General features: G+C 45.6%; 1 protein-coding gene across 1 annotated transcript in view; it reads left to right on the forward strand.

Moving 5' to 3' along the window:
• rsrc1 (arginine/serine-rich coiled-coil 1) overlaps positions 1-15247 on the forward strand; it is a 176265-nt gene that overhangs the window by 61803 nt on the left and 99215 nt on the right. The window contains exon 5 of the mRNA XM_038974085.1: positions 7026-7062. Within this exon, the coding sequence (XP_038830013.1) occupies positions 7026-7062 (37 nt within the window). The remainder of the gene's footprint in view (positions 1-7025; positions 7063-15247) is intronic.

Here is a 15247-nt window from a genome sequence, read left to right on the forward strand (position 1 = left end):
AGGTATTGAGAGAGGAGTCGTTCATATCTTATTGTACAGTGACAGCCTAGTACCTCTTCTAGTCACTTTATTCCATTCAAACCACGTGCACAAACGCACACAGACACCGTTAATTCACCAACATGCTGCCGCCACCGGCATCAGACTACTTGAATGTGAGGAGAGAGTTGATCAGTGGACCCTGTGTCGGTTGGATAAGCCTCCTCTCCGTCACACATCTCTCTCTCTCTCTCTCTCTCTCTCTCTCTCTCTCTCTCTCTCTCTCTCTCTCTCTCTCTCTCTCTCTCTCTCTCTCTATCCTTCTCTCTCTCTCTCTCTCTATCCTTCTCTCTCTCTCTCTCTCTCTATCCTGCTCTCTCTCTCTCTCTCTCTCTCTCTATCCTGCTCTCTCCTGCTCTCTCTCGCTCTCTTCGGTCTCTCTCTCTCTCTCCCCCCCTCCCCCCTTTAATAAACATTCCCGCCGTGTTTATCAGGTGTCTAACAACATATGAATGCTCAATGACATGCTTGGTTGATGAGGTGCGACGTCACCCTGACTGATAATATGATGACTTCTCCTACACACCGTCACCCACTCCTCTCTGTCTTTTTCTGTCTGTTGCCCTCTTTCACGCTTTCGCTCCCTCTCTCTCATTATTTCTTTCTTTCTCTCACTTTCTTTCTGTCTCTCTCCTTTAACACACATTCCCGACATCTGTTAATCGGGTGCCTAACAATATCTCTCTTTCCTCTGATATTTGACAGCAGTCATCTTACCCACCCCTGATTCATTTTCTAGGAGCTGTCTCTGCGTCTGCCTTCGTAGAGGGTACCCCGTCTTGTTTGTTTATTGCTTTTATGCCTTGTTTGGTGATATATTGGTACCTTGTGGTGGGTTGTGTAGTGTTTAACTCATGATGAGGGGAGAGTGTGTACGAAGTATGAGCAAACGTCTACAGAGCTTTGAATCAGCTATACAGGTGTGTGTGTGGCTTAGCTTTCTACTGTTTGGTTAGTTGCAAGGGGCTTGCACTGTCCTTGTAATACATGGGTGTCCGTTTGATGCGTTTTGTCTTCCTAACACGTGATGTCCTCATATGGTCCAAGCTGTCCTCCTAATACATGGTGTCTTTACACTGATGAGCACTGAACTAATGGACGCTTCTGTTACCCCTCTGGAAAATCCAATGGCTTTCCTTCCTTTGCACCTCAAGTCCCTCTGTCGCCTTCATTCACTCTGCCTCAAGGTATTCATCTCCGCCATGTCAAGTAGAGGGAATACGTGACAAAGAGGGGAGCGAGGTAAATGGGGGAGAGAGAGGGAGAGCGAGGTAGATGGGGGAGAGAGAGGGAGAGCAAGGTAGATGGGGAGAGAGAGGGAGAGCAAGGTAGATGGGGGAGGGAGAGCAAGGTAGATGGGGGAGGGAGAGCAAGGTAGATGGGGGAGAGAGATGTAGATGTGGGCTAATGTTGCTGACAAGGCCAAACATTAGACTGACATGCTGACTAGACCGGGCGTGTGCGTCCGCCTGCTCTATCGCGCGCATGTTGATTTTGTCCACCCACACCAGACACGATCAGGACACGCAAGTTGAAATATCAAAACGAACGCTGAACCAACTATATTAATTTGCGGACAGGTCGAAAATAATTAAACATTTATGGAAACGTAGCTAGCTAGCTTGCTGTTGCTAGCTAATTTGTCCTGGGATATAAACATTGGGTTGTTATTTTACCTGAAATGCACAAGGTCCTCTACTCCGACAATGAATCCACAGATAAAAGGGTAAACCGAGTTCGTTTCTAGTAGACTCTCCTCCTTCAGGCTTCTTCTTCTTCTATGGACTTTATATTTATTTATATATTTATTTATTTAACTTATATGGCGGTTGGCAACCAACTTTAAGGTGCATTATCACCACCGACTGGAGTGTGGACCTCAGTTCATCTTTCAATCACCCACGTGGGTATATGCTCCTAAAAACCAATGAGGAGATGGATAAGGCGGGACTTGCAGCGGGCCGAGCATTAAATGGAGCTCTTTCTAACGCATTGACTTGTTTGTCCTCTTTTACTTCATTAAGTAGGATAAATAATGACACTTTTTTCAGGAACAAACACAGGACCAAGTTTACATTTTTTATTTTTTTTATTTGTTCCTTTCCTTCGATGCTGTTGGTTTACGGCTCTGTTGCCGGGGTTGCCCAATTTGGCGGTTCGGTGTCTTAACCGACTGAAGTGGGCAAATGCTCACCTTCGATGGCCACTGGCAAGCTGGAGAAGTCTGCTCTTCACGGATTAATCCCGGTTTCAATTGTACCGGACAGATGGCAGACAGAGTATATGGCGTCGTGTGGGGGAGTGGTTTGCTTATGTCAACGTTGTGAACAGAGTGCCCCATGGTGGCGGTGGGGTTATGGTATGGGCAGGCATAAGCTACACAATGGCATTTTATCGATGGCCATTTGAATTCACAGAGATACGTGACGAGATCCCGAGGCCCATTTTCATGCCATTCTTCTGATGCCATCACCTCATGTTTCAGCATGATAATGCACAACCATGTCGCAAGGATCTGTACACGAATCCTGGAATCTGTCCTTGTTCTTCCATGGCCTGCGTACTCACCAGGCATGTCACCCGTCGAGCATGTTTTGGGATGCTCTGGATCGACGTGTACGACAGCGTGTTCCAGTTCCCACCAATATCCAGCAACTTTTCACAGCCATTGGAGAGGAGTGGGACAACATTCCACAGGCCACAATCAACAGCCTGATCAACTCTATGCGAAGGAGATGGGTCACACTGCATGAGGCAAATGGTGGTAGAACCAGATATTGACTGGTTTTCTGATCCATACCCCAACTTTTTTTTTAAGGTACTGTATCTGTGACAAACAGATGCATATCTGTATTCCCATAATCCATAGCTTAGGGCCTAATGAATTCATTTCAATTTGACTGGTTTAGTTTTTTGAACTGTAACTCAGTAAAATCATTGAAGTTGTTGCGTTTATATTTTTGTTCAGTGTAGTTTTACTGTGTGTGGCTCACAACTAATGTAGACTGGCTCATAGATAAGCTATTCAATCATATAAGCATATCTGCATGTTATTAGTATCCCATAGTGTTGCAAAATTCCATGAAACTTATACAGAAATAATTGAAGAACCGGGATCTTTGGTAAACCTGGGAATTTTGAGAAAGCTACCGGGATTTTCTTCCCTAGTATGTCATACCGTGTGTGTGTGTGTTACGGTGGTGTGGCTGTGCCTGATTTTAGTTTTACCTAAAGGGGAAGTGATGTTACACGGTCACCCCTACACTGTCTCACTGATCGTTATTAAAATAACATTAAACAAACCACTATGAAACATTCGAGACCGGTCAGAGCTTGTGCAGGGTGGAGTCCACAGTGCCAACTCCTACCTCCCGCTCTGTCTTTCCATCACTCACTCTTTCGTTCTCTCCTCTGTCTCCTTTCCTCCTCCTCATCTGTCTCTCTCTTTTCCTCTCTTCCTCTCCTCTAGTTTGCCTCCTGTGCATGTAGAACCAGCCACTTCCATCTCGGCGGCCTTGTGTTACACCAACATTACTATCTGCGCTGCCTCAAATACAAATTGGATGAACAGCCCCTGACACTTTTTCAATATTATTACATTAAACCAAGTGGATTTTGATTGATAACCTAATATTGGGCTAATGCAAAACATAAATCATGGCAAGTATATTAATTATTTAATATTGCAGGCCTAATTCAGAAATCGATGCGGCCGCGTTGAAGGCAGAGGGAGGGACAGAGGGATGGAGGGAGACGGGGATGGATGGATGGAGTGGTGAGGGAAGGAGAAGGAAAAAACCCAGGAGTCCCCACAGACCTGATGAGAGAGAGAGAGAATATGATGTTTAGAAAAAGAGATGGAGAGTGTTAAAGGGCCCTGTGTGAGTCCTCCTCTCTCTGTGTACGGCTTGTTCTGTATTCATTTGCCAATAACATGATCCTCCTGTCTTGTGTTTCCCTCTGGCCTAGAGGCCTCTAATGGAATGAGCTGTCCCTTCGGTCCTGGGATGGGGGGGGGGGTATTGATGAAGTCATGACAGCACTAGCCATTGAGAGGGAGGAGGGAGAGAAAAACTATGCCTCGAGATACAGTAGGTAGACAGAGAGAGGGACAGATATGGAGGGGGAAAGAGCGAGGAGAGAGTAGAAAGAGAATGAGAGTGTGGGAGCATAATTTACTGCGGCCCCAGCTCTTGCTCCATGTAAAATTGTTTCCCTTTAATTGCGCTTCATTAGGGGATTACAGCACACTGTCACCGTGGTAACAAATGTCTGCCTGTTTCTTTCCTCCCAGGCAGCTCGTGTATAATAAATGCGGGCAGTGTGTTACGGCCAATGTAATGTAATAAAAACTAGATGACGATTTTCTTAAGTGTTGACAGGCTCAGCCTGTGACTGATGCAGGAATGAACAACTCGACTGAATTGTCTTTTTGTTGTGGAGGAGATGAGAAATCGCAGATTAGCTTTGTGCCGCTTGGGGGGGTGGTATCGGGGTACCATCGTAACAATTAGGAGAAAGGTGGTTAGGGACATAGGTATGGGGGAGGGGGGGCAACATGGTGGCAGAGAGAGAGGAGAGATTTGATTGAGTTTCCCTGCCAAGGCGGCCAGTGGTAATTTTAGAAATGGTGTAGATTTACACTGTGATGCTGCTGGCTACATTAGGAGCTGAAGTCTGTCGATAAGACCCCCCCCCCCCCCCCTCTCCTCTCTCTCTCTCTCTCTCTCCTCTCTCTCTCTCTCTCTCTCTCTCTTCTCTCTTCTCTCTTATCTCTCCTCTCTCTCTCCTCTCTCTCTCTCTCTCTCTCTCTCTCACCCTCCCTCTCTGTCTCTCTATCTCTCTCACACGTGCACACACTCACATGAGCACGCACACACTCACATGAGCACGCACGCACACAAACCGAAAGGCCTGCCATGGCCAGCGTATGGGTTGTCAGCAGAGAGGGGGGCAGTGCGGGGGAGGAGAGGGAGGGGGGAACTGTTTGCTTTCTCTTGATCTTTTGATTTACTCTGCTACAATTTTGAAATGTGCCAAAAATGCATCTATTATTTACTGCCAATTTGCTTTTTTAAATCGACTGTTTTTCCCCCCTCCTCCTCCTCTCTCCATTCGGTGGATGCTGCTACACTGATAATAATAATAATGCATACATTTGTATTAATTATTCCTCGGTAATAAGCACACCGTTTCCCCTTCTGTAGTGATAGGGTTATTAGCATGGCAAAGTTCAGGAAACATCAGGGCAACGCGCGCATACACACACACACGCACACACACGCATACACACACACACACGCATACACACACGCATACACACACGCATACACACACGCATATCATCAGCCTGTCTTGTCTGTGGAAGGTTAACAATTAAGCCAATAATTTTTCTGTGTGTATGTTTTTCTTTTGATTAAGCAAAGCCCCTTTTTGATGCAATCAGGACCAATTTTGGTCATGGTTGCATCCCAATGGCACCCTTATCCCTTTATAGTGCGCTACTTTTGACTCTAGTCAAAAGTAGTGCAGTTTAAAGGGAGTAGGGTGCCATTTGGGACACTGACTGTAAGATTGATAGAGAACTGGGAGCGGCATAGGGGGAATTTGATCAAAGATTGTCTATTATATTGACAAGATATTTGAGTGACCACACAACAATGGAAATACATGTCCTCATAGATGGAAGGAGGAGGCAAGATCAGGTGGGACTATTCTAGCCAATGAGAGGGCAGATACGAGTGTGAACAACAAGCCATAGAGGTAGATAGAGCACTCATCTTTGTATCTGTGCCATTATAGTGTCCTTGACAGCATGGGCAGTGCGACTGAGGATTTGTCCATTTTAAAGTAGTAAATGTTCTTCTTCATTGGCTGATTGCTCCCATCTCATAGGAATCCCCACCCAGTTGACTACTTTTAAAATGGTGGAAGCCCTGAATTGCAATGTCCATGCTAAACGGGTTATATCCATGATGAGTCCTCTATCTATCTCTGACAACGGGCACAACTCCGATATAAAGTTGTTCTTGGGTATGCTGCCGAAATGCCACTTATATCAGTGCATTCGTAACAACCTAACCATTACGAAACTTCTATTTGATCAAATAAGCCTCACGTAGAAAATTAGCGATTACTTTTTCCGATTACCAAATTCGACATTGTCATTGACCTCCATACAAAAATTCCGTGCTTCGTGGACAGATTTTGGGCGGAGTAAAACCTCTCGCTTCGTCTCTTCCTCTCTGACTGGATGTAGGGTGTTTGCCAACTTGTACTTGCCTTTCTTTTTCACTTGCAGTTGTCTTTTCTTACTAGCACGGATTTTGCTGATAGCCACTTTATAGAGGAAAGTTGACTTGTAATGACTCTGATATGTGGTTGTCTTACATAGCTACCTTAAGTCGAATGCACTGACTGTAAGTCGCTCTGGATAAGAGCGTTTGCTAAATGGCCAGAATGTAGCCTGTAAATGTTCAAACAGATGGGATCAGGGGAAAGGGACAATTTCATGGAAAGTTACCTGTAACCAGCTGAGTATCATGTCTTGTACAGCAATTACTATACCTTCAGAGTACATGCGCACACACACAGAGTATTATCTTTATCCTAATGGTATCACATTTTGGTTGCCCAGAGCGATTGTTTGTTCCCTGTGTGTGTGTGTTCCCTCTCTAACACTCTGCATTGAAATGATAGCACAGTCTCTGACAGAGGAAGACAGGCCTCCTTTGAAATGCTTCTCCCTTTAAAACACCAAATGAACAACACCCCTTGATAAACAGCAATTATGAGCGTTACACCGGGGATGGAAAGAGGGGTGGGGGTTAGGAGTGGGGTGTGTGTGTGTGTCTCTCGCTCTGTGCGTGTGTCTGTGCACGTGCGTGCGCATGCCTGTTGTAGCTTCTGTGTGATCCCTTTTTATATTTAAAGAGTCGTAGCCCACACTTTATTTAACGAGGAGGAAATGTGTTCTTGTGTTGCAGGGACAGCACCTGCATCAAAGCAGCATTAGAACATCTGGTAAGTTCTAATTCCTGCTCCCTCACTGTCCCCCTCACTGTTCACAGCCATCTTTGATATCTGCATCCCAAATGAGCATGCATCGGAATGGGCTTTGAATACCTCGAGCTGACAGAGGGAGGGAGGGATGTAGTCAGGAAGGAGGGGGGGGGGTCACACCCCCAGGACCTCTGGTTGTCCCCCCCCTCTCTCTGTTTTTTTTCTGTCTCCCTTGGTCTTTTTGTTATGTTTTAAATTACTCTTTGATGTGGGGATGAAATGTGTGCGGGAGGGGAGAGAGACTGAAATTCTTTCGCCCTCTTGACGTTGGTGATGACTTGATGAGGCACATTTAACTCGGTCTGCCCTGTCATACACACAAGCACACATACGCGTGCCACCACACACACACACACACACACTCCAATGTACCTTTCTACACATTTCATCAGTTATCTCATTGAATGTCTCTGCGTTTTACATATTTTGGCAGTACTTCCTTGGTGCCTCTCTCTTCTCTCTTCCCCTCGCTCGCTCGCTCTCTACTTTCTCCTCTCTCGCTCGCTCTCTACTTTCTTCTCTCTCTCTCTCTCTCTCTCTCTCTCTACTTTCTTCTCTCTCTCTCTCTCTCTCTCTCTCTCTCTCTCTCTCTCTCTCTCTCTCTCTCTCTCTCTCTCTCTCTCTCTCTCTCTCTCTCTCTCTCTCTCTCTCTCTCTCTCTCTCTCTCTCTCTCTCTCTCATATGAAGTCTATACACGGGGCCGCTCCGGTGCGTCAGTCGGGCCCCCTCGAAAAGACCCCTGGGACGGTTCTGAAAATTTTATGACCAACATCTCTGGGATTCTTCTGTTCGCTCTCTAATACCGGGGTCAGAGTGCCATGCAACAAAGTGAAAAGGTTTTCCTCTCCTCTTTTTTGGGTGGGAACGAACATCAGATTCCAGGTGGCTTTTTCCCCCCATTTTCCTGATGATGGTGGGATGAATAATAGAAATAGGTCAAAGGGGGTGATGGCACTCTGGATGTAAAGCCAGTCAGTCAACTCCCTTAGCCTAGAGTAGCCGTGCTCCCTGCATACTAAACCACCGCCCCGCATTTAAGGCACCATCCTACGCAAATTACCCACAATATGAAACGTAAATGTTTTTTTTCTCAACGACCCCCAGCACCACGAAAGCAGATGACCCCAAAGTTAGATTTTAGGATTTACAGATGATCTAGGGAAGCAAACAAACTTTAGCAGCGTTGCTAATCAAATTCAAGTGCCCCCAAATTCAGCCATGGAAATTTACATATTCCCTAATTCTTTGTGTTTTTACATGTTTTTTTTCATGGTTTTGTGAGAGTACAGTGAAGAGGAGACAGGAAAGGTATAATAATTAGGAGTCAGAAGGGAAGTGGGTCGGATTCGAACTGGTAGCCTAGGCTGGAGCACCGGGGCAACATCCCTAATTCTGTTGGTTGGTTCATGGTGCATGTCTGGGTGTGTACAGTTTGTGTGTATGGTCTGTGTACTTATTGTGGGGTTGTGTCAGACACTCAGCCCTTACCTCTGTCCTTATGGTGCTCCCAACCAGTTGAGGACACTAGCTCACTTGAGAGAGAAGAAAGGAGGGAGAGATACATTGAGAGAGGGAGTGGGATGGAAGGAAAGAGAGGGTGTGTGAGACGGTGAGGGAGGGAGAGAGAGACGGTGAGGGAGGGAGAGAGAGACGGTGAGGGAGGGAGAGAGAGACGGTGAAGGAGTGTGAGACGGTGAGGGTGAGAGAGAGAGAGAGAGAGAGAGAGAGAGAGATTGAACGACGGTGAGGGAGAGATGGAGAAAGATAACAGTTGGCAACACCATGATACCATGTAACAGAGTGTAGACTGGAGAGGGTGGACTAAAAACTCCAAGAAGATTTTATTGACTTCATCGGTAATGCCCTCTGTTTTCCTTCACCTGCCTCTACCCCCTACCTTCTGCAGTGAGACGTTATGAGTCCCGCTCCTCTGACTGAACGGGAATAGCAGCAGAGAGGAGGACGAGCAGGTGGGTGGGGGGGAGGCGCAGGCAGGGAGGAGGTCATTGATTTACTACTCTATAAAAGGACTGTGTGAATTATTCAAAAGAAGATTACATGCATAAACAGCAGGAATCAATATGGCCGTGCCCCAAATGGCACCCTGTTCACTTTATAGTGCACTGCTTTTGACCAGGGATTCCCTATGAGCCCTAGTGTTAAGCAGGGCACTATAAAGGGAATAGGGTCAATTGGGGATGCAGCCTCTGTGTAGGCACTTTTGCAGTTAGGTAAACAGGAGGTAGCTAGCTATATATTCCTAATGTAAAGACCAGGCTGTCTCTGGTTGGCTTAGCTGGACAGAACTCCGCTATATGGCTGATGGATTGGGCTGCATAGACTTCACAGTTTTCTCTGTTTTCAAGAGGCAACGCTATCGCACGCACGCACGCGCGCGCACACACACACACACACATATATGATTGACACCAACTGTATCTTATCTTTTTTTCTAGACCACCAGAGTGGTTGCCCATATGACGGCATTACTTTGAAGAGCCCTAACGGCTTATTGACCACAGTAGGATCACAATAGGAGCACAGTGGGACGTCAGGCCTCTGGTAATCAGACCTGTAGAGTCCAGCCCTAGATTCTGGAGGATAATCTGTCTCTAGAGGTGGGGGGGGGGGATCTCAGCAGTCGGTCAGTCAGACTCCCTCTTGACCCTGACCCAGAGGTCAGAGGCCATGGAGCGCTGGACCTAACTCCCAAGAGGGCAGGGATGGAGACAGCCACAGCCTGGCTGTGTGTGTGTTTGGGTGTGGGGTGTCTGTGCGGCTGTGCGCACACACGTGTTTTTGGAGTTACCCATAAAAAAGGTTTTCGCCACAGTATCGTATGTGGTGTGTGTGTGTGTGTGTGAACAAATTCCAGCAATGCTACAGTGTTTGTGTTTTAGTTGACCTTTTAATGCCAGAGCCTGATTTTTAATGCACTGATCATCACACGCATGTGTGCTCTGCTTGTATGTGCAACTGTATTTCAGTTCCATTTCCTGCTGGATATTTGAAATATGTGTGAATATTGAATGTGTGTGTGGCTTATTTATGGTGGGTGTTTATGCACATGGGTAGATTGCGCTCCAGTCATCAGGAAAGCCGGGGTATGTGGAAGTGTCTGATTACGATTCGGGACAGAGGACAGTAAATACAATCCTGTCCCCCTGGTGAGGTGGTGGTGGGTTTGGTGTTATAGCACCCTTTGGCACCCCCCTGTAAATGTACCCCCATAAACAACAATGTATCATCCCCTCAAGATGTATCACTGTTAAGAGAAGAGCAGATGGTCAAGTCCAAAATGATTGGCACCCTCCATAGAGATGACCAAAAAGACTGTATAAAATAAATCACACAAATACTTAGCTATATTGTATGCAAAAAAAATGGGAACATTATATTATTTTATATTAAAACAATTGCTGAGAGAAAGAGATTTTGTTTAACAAGTGATAAAACAAATTCTCTGAAAGATATGGGTCTCTGCAAGCAGAGATAAAAATGCTATCCACGAGTTCATCTGACTCTGGGGAAGTAGATAAAGGGCCTCTTTGCCCTTTAAACTCTTGTTTCCTCAGCTCTTTGTTGTCTTCTGGGCTCTGTGTGGAGGTTCAACTCTGATCAGGCCCTACGAGAGGCTTTAGATGATGCACCAAGTACACCAAACCAACCACCAGGATCACAGTCTTCTTCCAAACACTGCCAGAATCACATCCAGGTCTAGCTGGGGCAAGAGGACCACTATAGGAAGCCGTATCTTGAATGTGTGTAGTCCTTGTTCCATTTCTTTAGAGCAGGGATGGGCAACTCCAGTCCTCTGGGGCCTGGTTGGTGTCACTCTTTTGCCCCAGGCCCAGCTAACACACCTGACTCCAATAATGAACTAATCATGATCTTCAGTTTAGAATGCAATTAGTTTAATCAGCTGTGTTTGCTAGGGATTGGGGAAAAAGTGTGAGACCACTCCGGCCCCCGAGGACTGGAGTTGCCCATCCCGGCTTTAGAGTGAATCAGAAGAGACTCTCCGTGATGAAAGAAGAGATGAATGTACGTCCGTTTTAACCCCAGCAGTCATCAGTTCTTTTGAATGTGCCAAGTGACAAGAAGTTGTATGCGGAGTGGTAATAATGGCGACACGCATGCATGCATTCACGTTTTCCCTCTGTTATAAGGACTTTTCCCTCTCCAGTCTAAGGACTTTTGCCCTCATTTACAAGAACTTTCTCCCTCTGGTCTAAGGACTTTCACCCTCTGGTCTAAGGACTTTTTCCCTCTGGTCTAATGAAATCCCAATGGCCCAGGGCAATGAAGGGGACATATCTTCTATCTTCTGTTATTTATTGGCATATAACCCTAATATAACCCTAACCCTAATATGGCCTAATATTGCATCTATCTAAGTTCAGAATTAAAGCTGCAATATGTAACTTTATGAACGACCCGACCCGATTCACATAGAAATCTGAGTTATAGATCTGTCATTCTCATGGAAAGCAAGTCTAAAAAGCGGTAGATCTGTTCTATGTGCGCTATGTCTATACTTGCTGTTCTTAAGTTTTATTTTTGCATATTTTACTTGTGGTTTTGTACACCAGCTTCAAACAGATGAAAATAGAATATTTTTGGTTATTGAAAAGATATTTCACAGCGGTTTAGATGGTATAATGATTCTCTACACGATACTTGCTTGTCTTGTAACATTTTGTTTGTCTGTTTCCGTCAAAGTACACACTGTTTTTGTTTATCAATACACACCACTCGGCCCGAATCAGAATTAATTTCCAGTTTTGAATATTATTAAGTTAAGACAAAATATATTTGTTCAAATTATTGTGCGCCTTGATTCCTTTGCGATGAAGCGATGCTCAGTGTTTGACAGAGCCGCGCTTTGTTACGCCACCAGTCGCAGCCGGTGCAATAATTAGGTTCGCAATTAGCACTGTGGTATGGGGTTTGTCTTATTTGTTTGGTTTAGTTTGTGGTGGTGTTATTTTGTCTGAATGAATTTGATCAGTAGGAATGAGGAGAGAAGAGTGCCAATGTTAATTGCTCCCAGTGCTCTGCCTTAGTTTCTGTTTTTACACACGTGGGTGTGGGTGTACGCGTGTTCGCAAGCGCACACGCCACCATCCAAACCCCCCCCCCCCACACACACACACACACACACACACACACATCCACACAGAGGCTTGAGTCCCAGGTGACAGGCACACACACAGCGTGGCTCTGTGTACTAGTCCTGGGAGAGAGCTGACTGGTGCTAATCAGCCCAGATGCACAGCTGCTTAGAGAGGAGAAGTGGATAAAAGAGTCGGATCAATCGATAGATAAAACATCAGATTCATCAGGATTACTGCCTCAATCAGCACTTAGTTAGCTCAGTTTATTCACAGGCTGGGGAGAGGGTATTAAGGATTTGGGGTAGGTTTGGGTAAATGTTTCTGTATGTGTGTTTCTATGTTTGAGTGGGGTGTAGGATCAAATAGTGTACTGTTTTAGGTAGAATCCATAGTTAGTGTACAGTAGAACTGTGTTGTGCTGGGGACTTGATTCTAGGCTTGAGGAATCCCTCTTCTTGGGAAGTTGTGTCATGGTCCTCTGGAGGTTTTTGTCATCTGATGGCCCCAGCACACTCGCACCCTAGTTTCATTACATATCACCCCTTGTTACTGTTGCCAAGCCCATCAAGGCGCTGATTGGTGAACCACTGATCCATTCACAGCTCTTTGTCTGTTGGCAATGTTAGGGGCACCCACACACAAACAGTGCTTTTAACATAGTGCCTTCGGAAAGTATTCAGACCCCTTGACTTTTTCAACATTTTGTTAGGTTACAGCCTTATTCTAAAATACATTCAATTGTTTGTTTATTCTCATCAATCCATACCAAATGCCCTATAATGACAAAGCAAAAACAGGTTTTTAGAAATGTTGAAATATCACATTTACATACGTTTTTAATTTTTTAATTTCACCTTTATTTAACTTCTTATGGCTGGGGGCAGTATTGAGTAGCTTGGATGAATTAGGTGCCCAGAGTAAACTGCCTGCTACTCAGGCCCAGAAGCTAAGATGTGCATATTATTAGTAGATTTGGATAGAAAACACTCTGAAGTTTCTAAAACTGTTTGAATGATGTCTGTGAGTATAACATAACTCATATGGCAGGCAAAAACCTGAGAAAAATCCAACCAGGAAGTGGGAAATCTGAGGTTTGTAGGTTTTCAAGTCTTTGCCTATCCAATATACAGTGTCTATGGGGTCATATTGCACTTCCTAAGGCTTCCACTAGATGTCAACAGTCTTTAGAACCTTGTTTCAGACTTCTACTATGAAGGATGAGGGAATGAGAGCCGTTTCAACCAGGTGTCTGGCAGAGTGCCATGAGCTCACTCAGGCACTCACTTCCTTTTAGTTTCTAAAGACAAAGGAATTCTCCGTTTGAAACATTATTGAAGATTTATGTTAAAAACATCCTAAAGATCGATTCTCTACATCGTTTGACATGTTCCTATGAACTGTAATGGAATCTTTTGACTTTTCGTCTGGCCTGCGCGTCATGAATTTGGTTTTTTGAACTAAACGCGCAAAAAAAAGGAGGTATTTGGACATAAATTATGGACTTTATCGAACAAAACAAACATTGTGGAACTGGGATTCCTGCGAGTGCATTCTGATGAAGATCATCAAAGGTAAGTGAATATTTAGGGCAGTCAGGTCTGGAGTGAACCAAGGGCTGTATCTGTTCGTAGTTCTACATTTTTTGAAAGAGGCATGCTTATTTAAGATGGTGAGGAAAGTACTTTTAAAGAACAACCAGGGATGAGGCCAATATCCTTCCAGGATTCCCAGGCGAACCAGGCTATGAGGAGTGGCCAGTCCTCTTCTGGCTGTGCCGGGTGGAGATAATAACAGAACATGGCCAAGATGTTCAAATGACCAGATGACCAGCAGGGTCAAATAATAATAATCACAGTGGTTGTCGAGGGTGCAACAGGTCAGCACCTCAGGAGTAAATGTCAGTTGGCTTTTCATAGCCGATCATTCAGAGTATCTCTTCCTCTCCTGCTGTCTCTAGAGAGTTGAAAACAGCAGGTCTGGGACAGGTAGCACGTCCGGTGAACAGGTCAGGGTTCCATAGCCGCAGGCAGAACAGTTGAAACTGGAGCAGCAGCACGGCCAGGTGGACTGGGGACAGCAAGGAGTCATCAGGCCAGGTAGTCCTGAGGCATGGTCCTAGTGCTCAGGTCCTCCGAGAGAGAGAAATAAAGAGAGAGAATTAGAGAGAGCATACTTAAATTCACACAGGACACCGGATAAGACCGGAGAAAAACTCCAGATGTAACAGACTGACCCTAGCTCCCCGACACATAAACTACTGCAGCATAAATACTGGGGGCTGAGACAGGAGGGGTCGGGAGACACTGTGGCCCCATCTGACGATACCCCCGGACAGGGCCAAACAGGCAGGATATAACCCCACCCACTTTGCCAAAACACAGCCCCCACACCACTAGAGGGATACCTTCAACCACCAACTTACCATTCTGAGACAAGGCTGAGTATAGCCCACAAAGATCTCCGCCACGGCACAACCCAATCTCTGCAGTAGATTGCAACTCCTCCCCCTTTGGCAGTTCTATCTTGATGGAAAATGTTGTAGTTGGGGATGGACATCTCTGAATTATTGGTGACCTTCCTAAGTCAGGATTCAGACACGGCAAGGACATCAGGGTTGGCGGAGTGTACTAAAGCAGTGAGTAAAACAAACTTAGGGAGGAGGCTTGCATGCATGAAACCAATGCTTTTACGGTTACAGAAGTCAACAAATGAGAGCACCTGGGGACACACAGGGCCTGGGTTAGCCTCTACATCACCCAAGGAACAGAGGAGGAGTAGGATGAGGGTACGTCTAGTTCGTTGGGGACAGAGAATAAAAGGAGCAGATTTCTGGACGTGGTAGGATAGATTTAGGGCATAATGTACAGACGGGGATGGTAGGGTGTGGGTACAGTGGAGGTTAACCTAGGCATTGAGTGACGATAAGAGAGGTTGCATCTCTGGAGGCACTAGTTATGCTGGGTGAGGTCACCACATGTGTTGGAGATGGGACAAAAGAGGTATCTGAGGCATGGTGAGTGGGACTAGCG

The sequence above is a fragment of the Salvelinus namaycush genome, chromosome 34 (assembly GCF_016432855.1).
Source record: "Salvelinus namaycush isolate Seneca chromosome 34, SaNama_1.0, whole genome shotgun sequence".
Lineage (NCBI taxonomy): Eukaryota > Metazoa > Chordata > Actinopteri > Salmoniformes > Salmonidae > Salvelinus > Salvelinus namaycush.